General features: G+C 40.7%; 1 protein-coding gene across 1 annotated transcript; it reads left to right on the top strand.

Annotated features, from left to right (window-relative positions):
* Positions 1–3,323: 3,323 nt before the first annotated feature.
* On the top strand, positions 3,324–15,929 carry GDF10 (growth differentiation factor 10). The gene is made up of 3 exons (XM_005242595.3): positions 3,324–3,781; positions 9,153–10,060; positions 14,903–15,929. The coding sequence occupies exons 1-3, from the start codon at positions 3,484–3,486 to the stop codon at positions 15,092–15,094; spliced, it is 1,398 nt and encodes a 465-aa protein (XP_005242652.3). The 5' UTR covers positions 3,324–3,483; the 3' UTR covers positions 15,095–15,929.
* Positions 15,930–17,248: the final 1,319 nt, after the last annotated feature.

The raw sequence follows: 17,248 nt of genomic DNA, 5'->3' as shown, positions 1-17,248 counted from the left end.
TGAATAGTGCATGTGCTATCATATGCCAGTGAAACTAGTGGAAGAGGAAGGTGCTCTCTGGCTCATACAACCACCCTCAGAGTGAAATTCATCTTCTGCACGTCTCAGCTAGCTAGTATAGTCTTTTTTTTATAGCCAGTGAAAAGCAACAGGCACCCCTACAGCACAGATCACATGAACAGTATTGGGCATACACAGTAGGGTGGGACAAATTATACTAGATTGTACTGAGTCTGTGCATCTTGGTTCCTAGCTCTTTACTTTCTGTAATTACGCATCATTGATAGTGTGGTAAGATGTGAATAGACACAATTCCAAAATAAACTTTTGTCACTAAAAATGAAGGATGGGAACCCCAGCAGGGGGAAAGGCTATTCTTGCCACAGACTGGAGCGTGGATCCAGAACAGAAATCCAAGGTGAGAGCTTGTTCTTGAGCTGATGGAATGGACTGGGATAGTGAGTGCTGCTTCTCAAGAGGCAAAGATTTCCCTGTGAACAATTGGCACTATCTGATATGCCCAAACTCTTCCTGCAACATCGAGAGTCTTCCAGGGCTCTGGATCAGCTCTGAGCATTCTGGTTGCTCTAACACCTAAACACCACTATGACTCTTTGTTCTTTTGGGGGTATAAAGATAATTTCACTACTGTTCAGGAAATCTGAGCAAAACACAAAAGCTTTTTTTACTGACTGTATATCGTTCTTGTCACACCATGTGATTTTGGATGGAATATGAAAGGGGTTTTTAAGAGTTCTGCCATCAGTTTCTATGAGAACCTGCAGCCCACTGCATTTCATTCAGTTAACTTCTAATTAATAAGTTATATACTTAAGGAATGGGTTTGTATGGTCCTAGCTAATTTTGTAGCATTATACATAGCAAGGTATTTTTGTGAGTGAAAAATGAATGAGCTCTCCTACAGTAAGTAGTAACCAGAAATCTGGACTGAAGCCCAAATTCAATAATAATTTATTTTTCGTTAACTTCCCTGGAGTTTTAACCTTTATTATCCCTGGTACTGATTTTATTATTAAAGTCAGGCATAATTATTTTAATATAGATAGATCTAACCCTAAAGGGAGTTATGTTATTTTACCATAGAACAAAAAGAATAGATACTACTGGTGCCCTGTATCCCCTCTTATATATTTCCCTACATTAAGTTCTACAATAAAATACAAACACAGGTCAGAATAGTTCCTTTGTATAATTTGTCTAATTCCATAAGAAAATATTATCGGGGGGGGGAGGGGGGTGTTTACATATAAGATGTTATTAAGGGTGTGTAACACTATTTATATCACAATGATTTTAGCAGGAAGCCTAGATCTGCAGTTCAAAATCTTGAATGCACTGCTCTAACTATGAGGAGACTTTCTCTAAGTCCTGTCTTGCAAAGCTTTGACTTGAGCTATTTAAGACGAAGGGAAAAAAAAAAAAAGAAAAAAAAAAAAAAAAAAGACTCTACTTGGCAAGAGCTTTAATTAGCAGAAATTTCCACGCTAGGAATATTATTCTGCATGAGCAGAAATTGCATAGCTCTTGCCTCTAGATGCCTTAGAGATGCCATTGATTGCCCATATTCAGAACAGGGGAATTATGTGACCCAGTGCTAATTTGAATTCCTTTACCAAACACATTTTTATTTCATCATCTCAGCTGCATAAAAGAGTCAAAGTACCGGAGCTTTAAAGACTTTGAATTCCTGCTGTTCTGCAATAAAATAAGGCAAGAAATATTAGCCATCCCTGGTTGATTCTTTAATTCTTTCCCAACAATGTCAAAGTATCAGTGTCCTACAGGTTTTAGTGCAGGTTAAAGACTGATACAAAGTGTATGCCTGAATAGGAGTTTGGAGTGAGTTAAGGAGAGAGAGAACATTTTAATGGGACATTGGTCCAAAATAGCCCAGCTTGTTCCTACCTCCTGCTGCCTCTTCCTCCTTTTCACAGGACCCTGATTGTATAGAAACAGTACAGACAAAAACCACAAACAACAAAAGGTTCGCTCACACCCCCAGTGGAGGTCATGAGCATGCTACCATGGAGAAAAAAAAAAAAAAAAGGCATCAAAGGATGGTTTGGCTTATTTATAAGCAAAGATTAATTAATAGGAGGTTTGATACTTTAGCAACATACATTTGGTCAAATTTGTATTTGCAAATTGTTTGTTTCATACATTCATGGGGCACAGAGCAATGTGGCCTGTTGCTAATTTTAAAAATTATCAAACCTTTCCTTGCCATGATCCAAAAACTACAGACTTGTGGTTCAGAGGCTTTCAGTATTATCTTCTCAGATTTGACACTCCAAGGTTAAAAAAAAAAATAATCACAAGAGTTGTGTTATACACAGCAACACTGGCTTTTTCCAACAATTTTTTTATTACTGTATTGTATAGTCTCCAAGAAAAGTAACTTGGCTACCAGAGGACAAGCTTTTAAAAAGGAGGCAGAATGAACAAATTCCCTTAAAATATACTACTCTCCTTATAGGTTGTCTTTAAAACTGCTATTCATTATAGCAGCGTTTATACCCACCGGGTGACTATAAACTATGATTCGGAACTACCTGTGCCACATGACAAATAAGCACAACATGCATTATTCACTTTCAAATCAACCTCCTCCAACCTAAGCCACGTAAATCCTTCAGAAATTCACACCAGTATTTTCCTCCTTCGGATCACACATAGAAATAGCCCAATGATGGAAGTTTGCCCACGCACTGTCCTTCCAACCCCTACTATTTAAGTATCTGTTTGGAATTACCAGTGACCCTCGTTACACTCTTGGCTAGTTCACACTGGGTCTTCCAGAGTGCGGACCCCACCGGGGACTTCTCTTTTCTCCGGGATCCTTGAAACAAACACTATTTACAGAGTTGCTTTCCCAAGACAGCACTGTCAGCTCTGCCGACTAAAACAGAAAAGACCCTTCCACTTCTTTGTGCACGTACGTGCGCACCCTTTCCTTCTCACGTTGTCCCTGCCACCCTCCCGTCCTTTCCCACCGCCTGCCTCCCCTTGCTAGCTATTTGCTTCTATCTTTTGAAATTATTTTCAGGCCCCACCCTCGCTAGCGCAGGCAGCCAAGGTGTCGTCCTGCCGCAGCGCTCGCTGCTACCGCGGCGGCGGTGACATGTGTCTCCAATCAGCGGCTGTACGCTAATTAACGTAGCTCCTACCCCCGCTACGTTTTAAAGAGCGGGGAAGCCCCACGCTAGAGGAATGCAGAGTTCCCCCCATAGCCCCGCTCCGCCGCCCCCGGGCCGCAGCTCCTCACCCCCGGGCCCGGGGATTGGCCCGGCGGAGGCGGCATCAGCGGCGGCGGAGGGGGGGGGCCGCCTCCACCCTCCCTCCTCCCTCGCTGGCCCCGCCGCCCCCTCGCCCCGGTGCGGCAGGGACAACCGGGAGACCCGGACGCAGGCAGCGACCAAGCCGCCGCCGCTCCGCGCCCGGCCGCCCTGCAGCATCCCCCCGATGGCCGGCCGCCTGACCTGCTGCCTCCTGCTCTGGGCCCTGGGCCATGGGGGCTGCCGTTCGCCTGCGGGGGCGGGCGCCGGCAGCCAGGCCGCCTGCCCCGTCCAGCCGCCGGCCGCCTGGGACTCGTCCTCCCCGGGCCGCGACCCCCGCGGGGGCTCCCCGCCGCCCGGTGCGCTGAGCAGCATCGCTCAGGACATGGTAGCTGTCCACATGCTTAAGCTCTACGAGAAGTACAACCGGGAAGGCAGCCGGCCCGGCGACGGCAACACGGTCCGCAGCTTCAAAGCCAGGCCGGGTAAGACGGGCCGGGCGCGGGGGGCACCGCTGGAGCCCCCTCGCTCCTTTTTCGCTTTAAAGCGACGGGTTTGCGCCGAGGCTGTCACTGACTGCGGGGGTTGTCACGCTGGGTGAATGCGGGGGGGACCCTTGCTAACTGCACGGGCACGGTGTCACCCCTCCGCTCTGCGGATGGCTCCCCCCCTCCCCCGGCTCCCTTCCCTTCCCCGGGAGTATCTGCAACAAGGTATCTCCCTCCAGACAGCCTCCGCTGCTGTGGATGCAAACCACCGGCACTGGGTCGAAAGATGTTTTCAGAGATACTTGGAGCGTAAAACTAGTAGCCAGGGCACCCGCTGCGGGTCCTCTCCTCCGGCTCTTCTCGCAGGCTCACAAGTTTGTTAGGAAGAGTGCCGCCTACGGGACCGCCTAAAACTGCTCGGGATCTTAAGTCCGTTGCACTGTCTAAACCTGAGAAGACAGCTGTCTGAGCTCCCCCTCCTCAGCTTTACTTGGCTTGATTATGACGGTAAAAGAGCATATATACTGTGTCAAAACCATGCTTTCATTATCCCAGTCTTACTTCAAAGTAGTAAAGAGGAGGTTTGTGTAGTTAATACTCTCTTTAGTCTATCCTTTGTCAAGGAAACACAAAGTATCTTTTCTGGAAAATGTCTTCCTCCTTTGGTTAACTCCCACGGACAATAACTATGGTCTTGGCTCTTAAAATAAGAACTATACAAGTTTCTGGAATATAATTTTTATGTTGCCAGAAATATTCATCAGATGCCTATAAAAACGAATTCAAAATTTGCTTTTGTGAGTTTCAATCTTTCTCCTACATTTAAGCCTCAGCTATAGAATATAACGCAGCACACAGTGTGTTAGGGAACTGTTACTATAATGCACAATAACTCATTCTCTAGTGCATCCCAACTGAACTTCTATCCTATGCCAAATATAATATTAAAAGGTAATGATACTCAAGCAGTAGGAGATCCCATGGAAGGGTAAGTGGCTAATGAAAATATCTAGAAATCTGGAAGTTAGGATGTAAGGCAACTGCAGGCATTTGGGAGAGAAACAAATTGCCATGCTCTTGATCATTAGCTAGCAGCTCCTAACTACTAGGGGTTAGGAAGGAACTTCCACTGTGGATGGTTATTCCATGACCTCCTGCTATCACTGTTGTTTTTCTGTGAACTGAGCAGCTGATACGGGCTGCTACCCAAGGAAGGCCCTGGACTGCAACAGTGATTTTGGAAGAATGCATGAATTGCACTATATTATTTTTCTTCATTTTCCAATTACTCTGCTGAACAAGTTACTTGCATTGAAGTGGTTTAAAACACTAAAATAGCCGCATTTTCTACTCGCACATAAACTACTGACCAATTAAAAAGTGCTATTATTTTGTGCATCTCCCAGATCATGAAACCAGAGACACCTGGAAGTAACCTGTCTTGCCATGCAGTGAAAATAAAGTACACCCATGTCCAAAATTCCTGTCTCCTGTGTACCTTCTCTACTGGATCCTATTTCTCCCCAGTAACATGGCATGAAAGCAGAAGCTCATCTGCAGTGTACCTTTGTTATGACAAATTGTAATTCATCAACCTAGCAATGAACAGTCTGAAATGAACCATAGAATGACACAAGGAGAACCTTATCTGACAGTATGTTTTTTCTTTATCTCCTCCAAGAAATTCTAGTGTTTTCTTTTGAAAGAAGAAATTGGCATGTTTTTCTAACAAGATATGTGGAACATCCATTCTTTATAAAATATAATGATAATTCTGATCCTATTAAGATAAGCAAAATGGATTACACATATAATAATTTCTTTTTCATTATCTCAAGCAATGGATATCTTCTTTACATGTGCCTTTCAGAAAATCCTTCCATTCCTATGTTGCAGCTTACAGCTGTTTGTTAGGGAGCACTTGAGCATCACTGTTAGCTATGGTTGTCAGGATGAGGGCTCCAGAGGTGCAAAATGTTTGTCTGGACTTGGTTTGCTCCTTTGTCACATGCATTATTGAAGCCTCCTCAACTACAGCAGCTGTATTGCCATCCTACATATCCCCTGCAGGATATAGATGGTGCTGACAGGGTTACTGAATATGTACAATTTCTCCATATTCAGTGTGAGGCACTCAAAATATATATATGCATGTACTTGTTTGCACATATTCTAAATACAGCTTCCTCATGTTCCTCTAGCACTTATTGCTTCAGGAACAGTGCTTCACAAACATCTGATCACCTCCCCTGAGCTTACCTCTACCTGTATTCACAACAGTTCATTACTTCTGTGATAAGGAGCTGAAAGACAGCCTATGAACTAATTTCTCAAGTTCTTTTTTTCTTTAGGTGCTTTCCAGTTTTCAGCAAACTGTGTAGCTTTAGAAAACAGCACCAATTGAGTGAAGTTAGTTACACAGTCAAGTCGTTAGTGGTTCATGACCAAATGTGAAATATTAAGTTATTGTCCAACTTCACCTAAATTGCTAAGATTAGGGGGAATTAGTCTTCATGGAAGCAATCTGCTGCCTAAGCCATGAAACTTCCAATAAATCAACTCTTGCAGCTCAGGCTCATTCCCTGAACACTATCCATACTCTGTGCTAAATGAAGCAAAGGCCTTGGTGAATAGTAGAAAATAGCAGCCATCTAATTAAGACTGTATTATAATGTATATGTGCAAGAAAACCAAATCAAGATTGCCCAGGCAACTGTAATTCTGGTCTCTAGAGCCTTGCTTTAATATAATTTTATAGCTTAAAATATTTTGAATTACATTCTCTGCATATTTCTTTCTCACAAATGTGTTATCAGAAATAACATGTGAATCTGTTTTGCTAGTCTTCATTTAGTGAAATGCAACATTCTCCTATGTGGATTATGTAGTAAAGGCTAATATTTTCTTTCCTTGGCCACTTGCTTTTTTTTTTTTCCTTCCAGTCTCTTGGCATGTGTCCTCTACACACCTTGCCTGTATTCCTAACTTGAAGGTGTCTACAGTGAGCAGAGGTAGATGCAACAGCTTTAATGTATACAGCTAGTACAGTTCCAACTCAGAGTAGACCTGGAAAACATAACAATGCTTGGTTGACAGGTTGGTAAACGCCTGAGTGATCTGATGCAATATGATAAATATGAGTATGTTCCATCCAAAACTCAGGTCTCCTCAATTCCTAAAAGCCTGTACTTCCAGGCTTCTGGCTTTACAGTAGCTGCAGATTTACAGATTCTTACTCTGTTCTACAAAGGATTTTGACTTTTGAAGGGTTTGTTTCACTCCAGCATGCAGAATTAATTTAGATTAATTAGAACTCCCTGTCTCTGAGCTATCATTACAAGTTACCTTCACATCTGAAACCCTGGGATTCTGGTGTTTGAAATGCCTTTATCCCAATGATGCATATGCCTCATAGTCATCTACAGAGCTCATAGTGCTAGAAGCATTCTACTACTTAAAAAAATGTTAAAATTTTCAACTGTACACAGCTCAGGTAGGGAGAGGCAGTGGACAGGCTAAAAAATATGCCTTCTGAAATGAAAAAGACAACAGCCTGCTGTTCTAAAGGAAGAACTACAATTATTCTCTTCCTTGGTCTGAAAAATAGGCTATCAGCCTTGTGAAAATTCTATGCTTAAAAGACTTGAATAGAATCTAAACTCTTTTTTCATAGTATGATCACCTGTGCATTAGTATTGATTAAAAGTTTACTGATAGGAAAGAAATAGGTTCTCATCACAGCATACTGTTTCTGTTAGCCTCTCTGCCACCTATGAAATCATTATGTGGGCATCAGTATAAGCTGTTCCACTTCACCACATCAGGAAAAAAATAAGATGGTGCAGATTGAAATTGCATACTTGAACATTGTACTTTCAGACTGCCTATGTGGGCCTGGGATTAATGAACATCCTAACCTGCTATGGTTTAGTTTGAATGATGGTTTTATCCAGCATGAACTGGAAGACAGCAAGCACCAGTTTAGTGAGATGTAGCACGATTTAATTTCCATCTTTCAAATAAAACTGCTTAAAAGGAGGAACAATCTGGCAGGCAGCACTTAACAGTACTGCTTTTCTGTTGCCAAGATTTCTGTGGCTCATCATCTACGGCGCATTGAAAAACAAACCTAAGTGTTTCTGAGAAGACCGGCTGTTGGGTTTGTTGGGTTTTGTTTGTTTGTGAGTTTTTTTCCACCCTGTTGCCAGAGAATTCCAGGTATGTCAAAAAGAGCTGCTAGAGGGTTTGCCCACTTGACTTAACTAATGAGACAAACCTACCCACTGTAGTCTGAGTTTGGGAGAACAGGAATCACTTCTGCCACCACTTTCCTGTATACTCATGAGCTAGTAAAAAAACAAAAAAAAACAAAAAAAAAACCCCAAAACAACACGCCCCACCCAATTTTCACAGTGATAGACCGTTAATGCATGGTCTTTTGATTCTGGGATTACATTTTAACACACTAAGAGAGGTTTCTACTGTTTAAATAAACATGGTGTAAACAGTTATTAGTGTAAAATTGTTCATCTTCCTTGTGAGGAGCATAGAGATATAACTTGAGCACACATTGTTCCACTAGCAAAAAAGGAACTACATCAAATGGAGTTTTAATTTTATGAGTCAGCTCCTACTCAACAGTAGTTGTCACTAACTTCAAGCAGATCAAAACACAAGTCTTAGAAACAAAGTAGGTTTCACAGTGCTTTAAACAAAGCTCCTACAAGATGTATACCAGAAAGAAGGACTGCTCACAAAAGTAACGGCCCCCAAAATATGTTGCACTGCTTACTTCCAGCCCCCTTGTGAAATGTCTCTTGTGCACTACTTACGGACAATGAACTTCCTAAGTGTTGCCCACAGAGTTAGCACCCAGAGATCTTTCAGGAATCTTTGTAGTCAGGTGTGGATTAGACCATTTTGAATATTAACTATAAACCTGGTTTTCAGCTGGTATACTGAGTAAGGTACCATTCTGAGCTCTGCTTTGGACAAATTTGATAGCTTCTCTGAGCTTGATTTTGTTATAAACGAAATAGAAGCAAGGATTGCTTTTCTTGCCTGCCTGGAATGAAAGGCAGTCTGAAACTGAAAATCTCTGGGAAGAGTTTTATCCCTCATGTATACAAAAATTGCCTAGTGTGTTGGACAGCCCTGATGTTATTGTAATTTTGCCATTAAATATTGTTAGGGTTTTTTCCTCCTTTGATTCACTATAGTTTTAAGCTGAAGTGACAAGTTTGCTACTAACTGATTTGAAATGGCCAAGTGAAAATCAAAATTTGTTAATCCACTTATAAAGGAATAAGGGTTTGACTACCATTTTTGGTCCCAGATATTTATCCATGTTTTCCTTGCTCTCTTGTAGGATTCTTGGCCCAGAAGCCTGTGTACTGCTTCAATCTGACATCCATGCAGGATTCAGAGATGATCCTTGCTGCCACTTTTCACTTCTATGCTGACAAACGATCTCGGCACCGGGAAGTGTTTTGTAAGCGTTCCAAGAACTCCTCCTGCCGACTCCTTCACCTGCCTCCGATCCTGCGGCTCAACCTCATTTTCCAAAGTATTCATCAGAATTCTGCCTATGGGCTAGTAAAAGGGAACATTACTGTCTTTCTTCAAAGGCGAGGGGCTTGGCATGCAAAGGACATTTCACACATCATAAAAGAATCAAAACAGGCTGGAGAGCTCATTCTCTGCGCTGAGCTTGATTCTGGGGAGAAACATCAGGGCTTCCCTGAACAGGCCACCAGCCATTTACCTTATATACTAGTTTATGCCAACGATCTTGCAATCTCAGAGCCTAACAGCGTGGCAGTCACCCTACAGCGTTATGATCCATTCCCTTCCAACGATGGGGACCCAAATCTACCCTCCAATGCTTCTACTGACACCCGAGTGAGGAGGGATACTTACCTCTCTAGTCCTATTCAGAACAATGAGTTGCCAGAAGTAGATTATAACAACAATAAATACAACAAACATGACATATGGGAGAATGCCTACAAATCCCTGAAACCAAAAGCCTCACGCAAAGACCGAAGGAGAAAAGGGCAAGAAAATACAGAAACACTTACAAAGTCTCAGGTGCTAAAATTTGATGAGAAAACTATGAAGAAAGCAAGGCGAAAACAATGGAATGAGCCAAGGATTTGTTCAAGAAGATACATGAAAGTTGACTTTGCTGATATTGGCTGGAATGAATGGATCATATCTCCCAAATCATTTGATGCCTACTACTGTGCAGGGGCATGTGAATTTCCAATGCCCAAGGTAGTATGCCTTTTTGTTGTTGTTAGCCTGCAAACAGCAGAACTACTGTTCTGTCTATCCAACTGCTTCTTTAGTTAGAATTTCCTTCAGATTTCACCCTTTTCACTGTACCCTATTGACTCGTCCAGAGTAATTAATTTCAGCAATATTGTTTCCATCAACTTATTAATCACAGAGCAAAAAGATTCCAACTTATCTTTAAAGGTAATCTGAACAATAAGAAAAATGTCTCAGGTTTATCTTACAATTTCTCATCTTATATCTTTAAACCATAATACAAAGACTTATGCAGCTTATTAAAATATGGTTACACACACTAAATCATCAAATTACTCTGTTGTGGTAGCAGAAGTATAAGGTATTATATGCTAATAATAAAACAAGCTGCTGTTTCAGAGTATTTCTGAATTCCACTGAAAATACCTTAGGAGAAAAATGCAGAGTAGTGACCCTGAGGTATTTTTAACTTTAAGAAATTGCTTGTCACTTCGAAAATAAGAATGCTGGTTAAGCCGATACTTGTGTCTCAAAATTCTCTGGTGTTTTTTTATTTTACTAAATTCTTAAAATTAAGATAATCCTGCTGGAACAAAAAAGGTGATTTATCTTATGTGGCTGGAAATGCCACATAGCTGTCCGTAACACTCTAAAGCTAGCATACTTAATTCCTCCTATAGCAGCAGTGTGAAATTTGCTAATAGAGGCAAACATGAACTCCTGCTCCAATGGAATTTTGATTTGGCCCACTCCCACTCACTCACTCTATGGCAAAAAGTAGAAATTTTGGCAATCCTATGTAGCACAAGAATTATTGGCATTTTACAGGGCCTTGAAGTAATGGGGGAGGGGAGGATTTGAAGCAGCGTGTAACCTGCATGTTTAGAAACTGTAATTATTTTGCAATTCTACCTACAAATGGCCTGATTATTTATTCTCCTGACATTTCTGAATGTGATCACCTGGCACATAAATAATGAACAGTGTTTTACAGCAAAGAATTTCAAAGCTCCGAGACAGAAATCGGCCCTACATTACATACATGGAGACTGATGTATGTTTGTGTTGAAATAAGTAGTATGATTTCAGGAAGAGTAGATATGCAGGCTATTTTGAGTCCAGAAATAGCGGAAATCCAGACATCACAGTAAGCTGTATGAATCTGACCACATGTTCTTGTGTAGCTGGCTAGCGCTGAACTATGTATACATAAATTGATACATGGTCTGGTAAAAATTAAAGCTTACACAAGCTCACATACAACTTCACTTTTTTTACCGTAGTAGAAAGAGATCATGCAACACAAGCACCATTTAACTTATCCAAAACAAAAAACAGCCCGGGAGTACAGATCCTCTGCCATAAACCCACAGTCTAATGCACCATTCATACATACCGGGGAGGGGGGGAGATACATTTAATGCATCTAGCTTCCTGTGAGCAGATTAGCATGACACAAAAGCTGACAGAACCAAAAGAAAGTGGATTTGTTTCTAGCCGGAATAGTTAAATAGGCTTATATTGCTGATTTATTTAATTTCTTATCTAGCAATATTACTTGCTATATAATAAAGATTTCCTTGAAAGTCAAAAACATTTACCTTAGTTCTCATTTTGATACTTGTTTTCTAGATAAATTAACGTGGCTGCACTAGCATCTAGGTGCCAAAAAACCAAAACAAACAAAAAAAACCAAAGAGATTTAAAATTGAATCACAGATACATAGATTTGGGGATTTTTAGTTTGACACACTCTTTGATTGGGTTTGATTTAGAAGAGGTCTACTTTTTGTTGGCTTTGTATTTTGAAGAGGAAAAGAAAATAAAGGCAGATTCACAGAACTTTTTTAAATTACTGTTTCCAAATGAACAGAGTTAACTAGGACATCAGAATGGATGATGCTTCAGGTCTGAACATAAGAATTGTTATGGAGAGAGAAATAGCTTTTGTTCTTATGTGTTTACCCTAAGTCAGGAGAGCATGCACATGATCTTGGCACTCCTAAATCAAAGGCCAGATTAATGCTATTCATGTCTACACAGCCAACCTGCAAGGTATTCTTTTTATAACTGTGGAGATAGAATTATATACCTGGCACACTGAAAATCATCACATTGTATGATATTATTTTTTTTAAAGTATCAGTACATCACTCTGCATATTATGTTAATAACTGCAATTCTTGATCTTGATACAAAACAGCTCTGGTACAAATCTTGTCAGAGCAAGTTCACCTATCTTACTGCTGAATTTCTTATTCCCTGAACTGTAACTGTGAGGGGGAAGATTAGCGTATACAGTTACTAATGGCTGCCTGTACTGCTGCATTCGCCAAATGAATGCTAGTCTTACCTCTGGTAGAAGGAACTGGGAACATATCCTTTCCCTGGTCCACAGTAATTAGAATTATCTTGACTTCATGTAAGTGCATCAGTTCATAAGTTTAATTCCAAGAGTTGAAATCAAACATGAGAACAAAATTCTCCTGAAGCTAGGATGTATTGCTTATTAAGATGGGGGTGGGGGGGGTGTTGAGGGTCAAATTCATGATAAAACAGATTTTTAAAGCGGTATAAGCTAGGCAGAAGGACAGGGTCTAAAGTATTTCAAACCTACTGTTCAACTGCTTTCTGGCTACATCACTATCCTCATATTTTCTGGGGCCCAAAACGTTTCTAACCTAGGATTGTCCTAGAGGTTAAGTAAGAGCAGAACCTGGCCTGCTGTACACAACTTGGTAGCCAGCATTCAAAGCATTAGCACTTCCTCAGTGCCATCACTACTGGGCATTCAATTTATTATTTCAAGCTTTCCACTTTAGCACATCGGTACAAAGGCTAATGTGAAGCCTAGCCCATAATCACTGAACACTCATGCCAGGTTTCCAGAAGGGCTGGAAAATTCAGAGCCTTGCTGGATGTGGGATAGGTGTGCTGTCTGGCTCTGCTGTGGATGTAGGGCTCAGGCAGCCAGATTTTTTACAGAGTAATACACCATAATAAGCATTTTTCTCTCTAAGCATTTTTGTGCGTAGTGTGTACACTTGCAGGCATTAGAAATTTTATCAGTGCTGTTGTCTTGGTAGACAGCTGCTCTTGCTAGACTTTACTCAAATCTGTTTATTCCTTGCGGTTATTAGAGACTGCACAGCTGGAGAAGATCCTAGCAGGATCTTCTGCAGGTTTGTACCCAGGAATCCTGTAAGTCAGTAACTGGCACGGAGGGCAATGATGGCTATCCTCTGCATGGGGTCAAGAAATTCAGTTTCAGTAGCACTTCAGGATCTGTAACTGTTTTAAATAACAACATGAAACAATAAAAGGTGCTAGGAACACTTCAGGAAGTTTTTCTAAAGGTTAAAGAACTGGATCCTAGAAGCTCTAGTTCTTTGTATTTCTAAACTCTGCAGCTGCTTAAGCACGTGAAAGCTACTGTGTCTCTCTTGCTGTCCAGATTTGCTGACATGGCCAATGCAGGCAGAAGCTTATTTCTACTTCACATAGCAGCTGTGAGACAATTTACTGCTGCTTGTCTGCGGACGGCTTTGAAATCTAAAGATGGAGGGTGGCCTGAGAGAGCAAGCTGTTGCTAATTATGCCAATATGTGCTAATTACAGAAAGTCACTTTCCAGGATCAGTCACTTGTTGGGACTTGGCTATAAGGATGCTGTCTTGAAGCCCCAAAGGATCAGGACGGATTTCACAATTCCTCCTTGTAATGGCCCAAATGGGGTTGCTTTAGTTAAAGAACATCTGAAAGCCTTAAAAGCAATTAAGGTTTGGATCTGATCTGCTGATATTGCATTTAAAGCAAATGTATCAAAACTGAATTAACCTAAAAAATGGCTCCTTTGCTATAGCCATGGACTACATAACTTTTCACGTGGAAATGAAAAATCATGGTTTGCATATACTCAATTTTTATTTGAAAAATAGACAAGATATAGGAGACATTAATTCTTCTCACTTGAAGTGTCTGCTTCCATGTGGAGGTGTGCAAAGTCCCTGTCTGTGTCCCACAGATGTCATTATCCACTTGATACACAGCTACGCACCAACAACAATGAAAGATTTCATGTGCCACATATACCAGATCTGTGAGGAAACCTTGTGAAACTGTAGCAAAAACCTGATATGACCAGTGCAATTTTCCTACTGTTACTGTACTCATTTGCTGGGACAGTATTCAAGTATGACAACAGAGGAAAGCAAACAGACTACAGGTATGAAGTACTTGTTCATCACAAGGTTATGATCAGAAAGGCTGTCGCATTGCCTGACTATTCCAGACTAACTCCCCCATGAACATTACTTCTGGGGCACTCTGCTCTTAAAAGAGTAATTACTCCACGAAAAAGTAACTCATTCCAGGTTAGCATACATGAGGAGAAATACCACTGGAACATAGGAACAGTTATTTTGGAAATACTTCCAGTAGCCAATTCTCCAAGTCAGACAAGAGGTTAAGAAAACAAAAGATAACATTTATGACTGAGAAGAGTGCCCCACCCTAGACTTTTTCTCCTGTGTGCCTGCCTCCCAGCATCTAGTAGGTGCAGTCAGGGCCATTCTTTCTTCAGGCTACTGACTGCTGGCTGTGCCACCAGTGCCCTCCTCTGGTATTTATGAAGGCAGCATAAGGAATACAAAATATCTGAGAGATAGACCCTGCACAAGAAAGCTCCAAGTGTGAGGGACTTACTATGCTGCACAGCCCCGTGACTCAATCACACATATTCACTTTTTTGACCAACAAAAAACCGTAATTGTTGTCATTTTCCAAGTCCATCTGGGAAAGTGACTGCTCATAAATGAAGTGATAACGATTTCCTTCTCTGTTCCAGATTGTCCGGCCATCCAATCATGCTACAATCCAGAGCATTGTAAAAGCAGTAGGAATCATTCCCGGCATCCCTGAACCCTGCTGCATTCCTGACAAAATGAGCTCACTCAGTGTCCTGTTCTTAGATGAGAACAAAAATGTTGTTTTAAAGGTATATCCCAATATGTCGGTCGAAAGTTGCGCCTGCCGATAAGTTAATATAAACACATCTTTAACAACACCCACGCATCCTGCCCAACTACACTGGCAAAGCTGTAAATGGGAAATGAATCCACTTCTGTTGATGGATGAATGCAAGCCTACAATTCCTCTACAGAAAGCATGCGGAGAGACTAAAACAATACACATGCTCACCTGGAAGGCTATGTCTTACTGTCATCATTTGTCTTTCATATTCATCTTCCAGGAATTCAATACTTTCACAAGTATCTTCCTAACCCACTTAGCCAAGACACCTGGTGTTTAGTGAGAACTTTAAGTGTAAAGTTTTCCATAATCAAAGGACTAAAATATGTTTTTATATGCTATTTTTCTGACTATTTTATCTCTTCAGTTAACCAAGAAGATGGGAAGTAAACTTGCAAAGGCGGGCTCATTTTAGAATATCACTTTTGTACACAAATCAAAACTTTTTGCCTAAAACACTCATACTCTTAATCTGCATATTTATACCGAAAAATGCTGTAATAAAGGGCTTAAAATGTATATTTTCTTCAGGATGCAAGTATACTGCACTGCATAAGCTTTCATATAAACAGTATGTTAATATAGTCATTTTTGGTTACCCTTCCCTAATACATAATTTGTTCTACAAAAGGCATATGTAATATCCCCCACTTTTGTTTGCTGGATAATTTCAGGTTGTTAAACATATTCTCTGAGTAACACATACTATATAGTAATATGTTGAAATACTAAAAATAAAATAACCAAGATTTATATTTTTGTAAATTATACTTTATATCCTCTAGACTGTTACATGCTTTTAACAAAAGCTAATAAATTAAAGGTACAGTAGTATCTAAAAATAGTTGATTTGTCTTTCTATAAGTGTATTCTGTTCCCTTCTGTTAATTAGATGGAAACATGTAAATACATGTTAAGCTTGTCATAACGTGCCTCAATAGATTAAAGACAGAAGGGAATACTGTGATCATCTAGACTGACCTCCTGCAAGGCACAGATGAAAGAACCTTACTTAGTAGTTTCTGCACCATGCATTATGGAACTTCTGTTTTGAGCTTGGGAACATCTTTGAAAAACATACATAAATTTGTTTTTGAAGATTTCATGTGGTAGAATATCCCTACTGGACTACAAGCAGTTGTTCCAAAAGTTAGTGCTCTTTGTTCATATGCAGTGACTTAATCCTAGTCTGAATTTGCTGAGCTTTAGTTTCAATTCACTAGATCTTACTGTAAACTATTTTATTAGATCCCTTTTATCTGTTATCCAAAATACTGTCACTGAGTATTTTTAGTAAATAGAGCTCGATCAAATTACATTTTGGCTAAGATTTAAATAGATACTTTGCTTTCTTATTCTAAGCCTCAAAAAATTTCTCAAAGCTCTTTTCTGAACTCTTCTCAGAACTTTCATTAACTTTCGTTTCCAACAATGCACATGGAAATGGGACACAATATTTGGCAGTTGTTCTCTTAGAAGTCTTTATAGAAATAAAGTCTGTGCATCCCTCTAACTCCTGTACAATTCTCTACTGATACATTTATGGTAGCCTTTGTAACTGCAGCACTCCTTTAAGAGCTGACGTTCCATTACTGTGCCTGTCATTCCTCTTCCTCAGTGTCCCCAGTGCCAGGACACACTTGCCACAATTCCATTTTCACCCACCTGCTGTACAACAGCATAGGCAGACCAGGAGCACAACAAACTTCTGAAGTCTGTGAGGTACCACAGAGCACAAGACATTGAGTTTTCCTCCTCGAGAGAGTTTAATTTTCTGCACTATCTTATCCTATTAAGAGTTGCATTGTTTAGGGGAAGGATACCATACACACTACCTTCTGATGAATGACTAACTGAAAGGCTGCCATCCTGGAAGGTGCCAAGTAACTTCTGCCACCAATATTACATACTCATGTAGTACAGATACACACTACAGAGGTGTGTAAATATGATACTTCCTGCTAATCTACATAAAAGCAAGACTCAGTACATACAGGAGTCTCTGCCAGGTTACTCTCACAGCAGTTTTTGCTAGTTCCTCCTAAACAGCTCTCAATAAGTAATAGTTCTAAGGCACCTTATAGTGACTGCCAGTAACGACTGCCAAGAGATCATGGATCTAGCTAGGCATTTCTAACAAAGTACCTACGGTGATCCACAC

Source organism: Falco peregrinus, chromosome 1, assembly GCF_023634155.1.
Source record: "Falco peregrinus isolate bFalPer1 chromosome 1, bFalPer1.pri, whole genome shotgun sequence".
NCBI lineage: Eukaryota > Metazoa > Chordata > Aves > Falconiformes > Falconidae > Falco > Falco peregrinus.
The sequence above is the reverse complement of the archived record's forward strand: the minus strand, read 5'-3'. Positions and strand labels throughout refer to the sequence as shown.

What these genes read in the sequence shown, in the direction of transcription:
- GDF10 (XM_005242595.3), top strand. Translation starts at nt 3,484, where the DNA reads ATGGCCGGCCGCCTGACCTGCTGCCTCCTGCTCTGGGCCCTGGGCCAT. An exon ending in CAGCTTCAAAGCCAGGCCGG is followed by an intron (nt 3,782 to 9,152) that starts GTAAGACGGGCC and finishes GCTCTCTTGTAG; the next exon opens with GATTCTTGGCCCAGAAGCCT. An exon ending in GTGAATTTCCAATGCCCAAG is followed by an intron (nt 10,061 to 14,902) that starts GTAGTATGCCTT and finishes TCTCTGTTCCAG; the next exon opens with ATTGTCCGGCCATCCAATCA.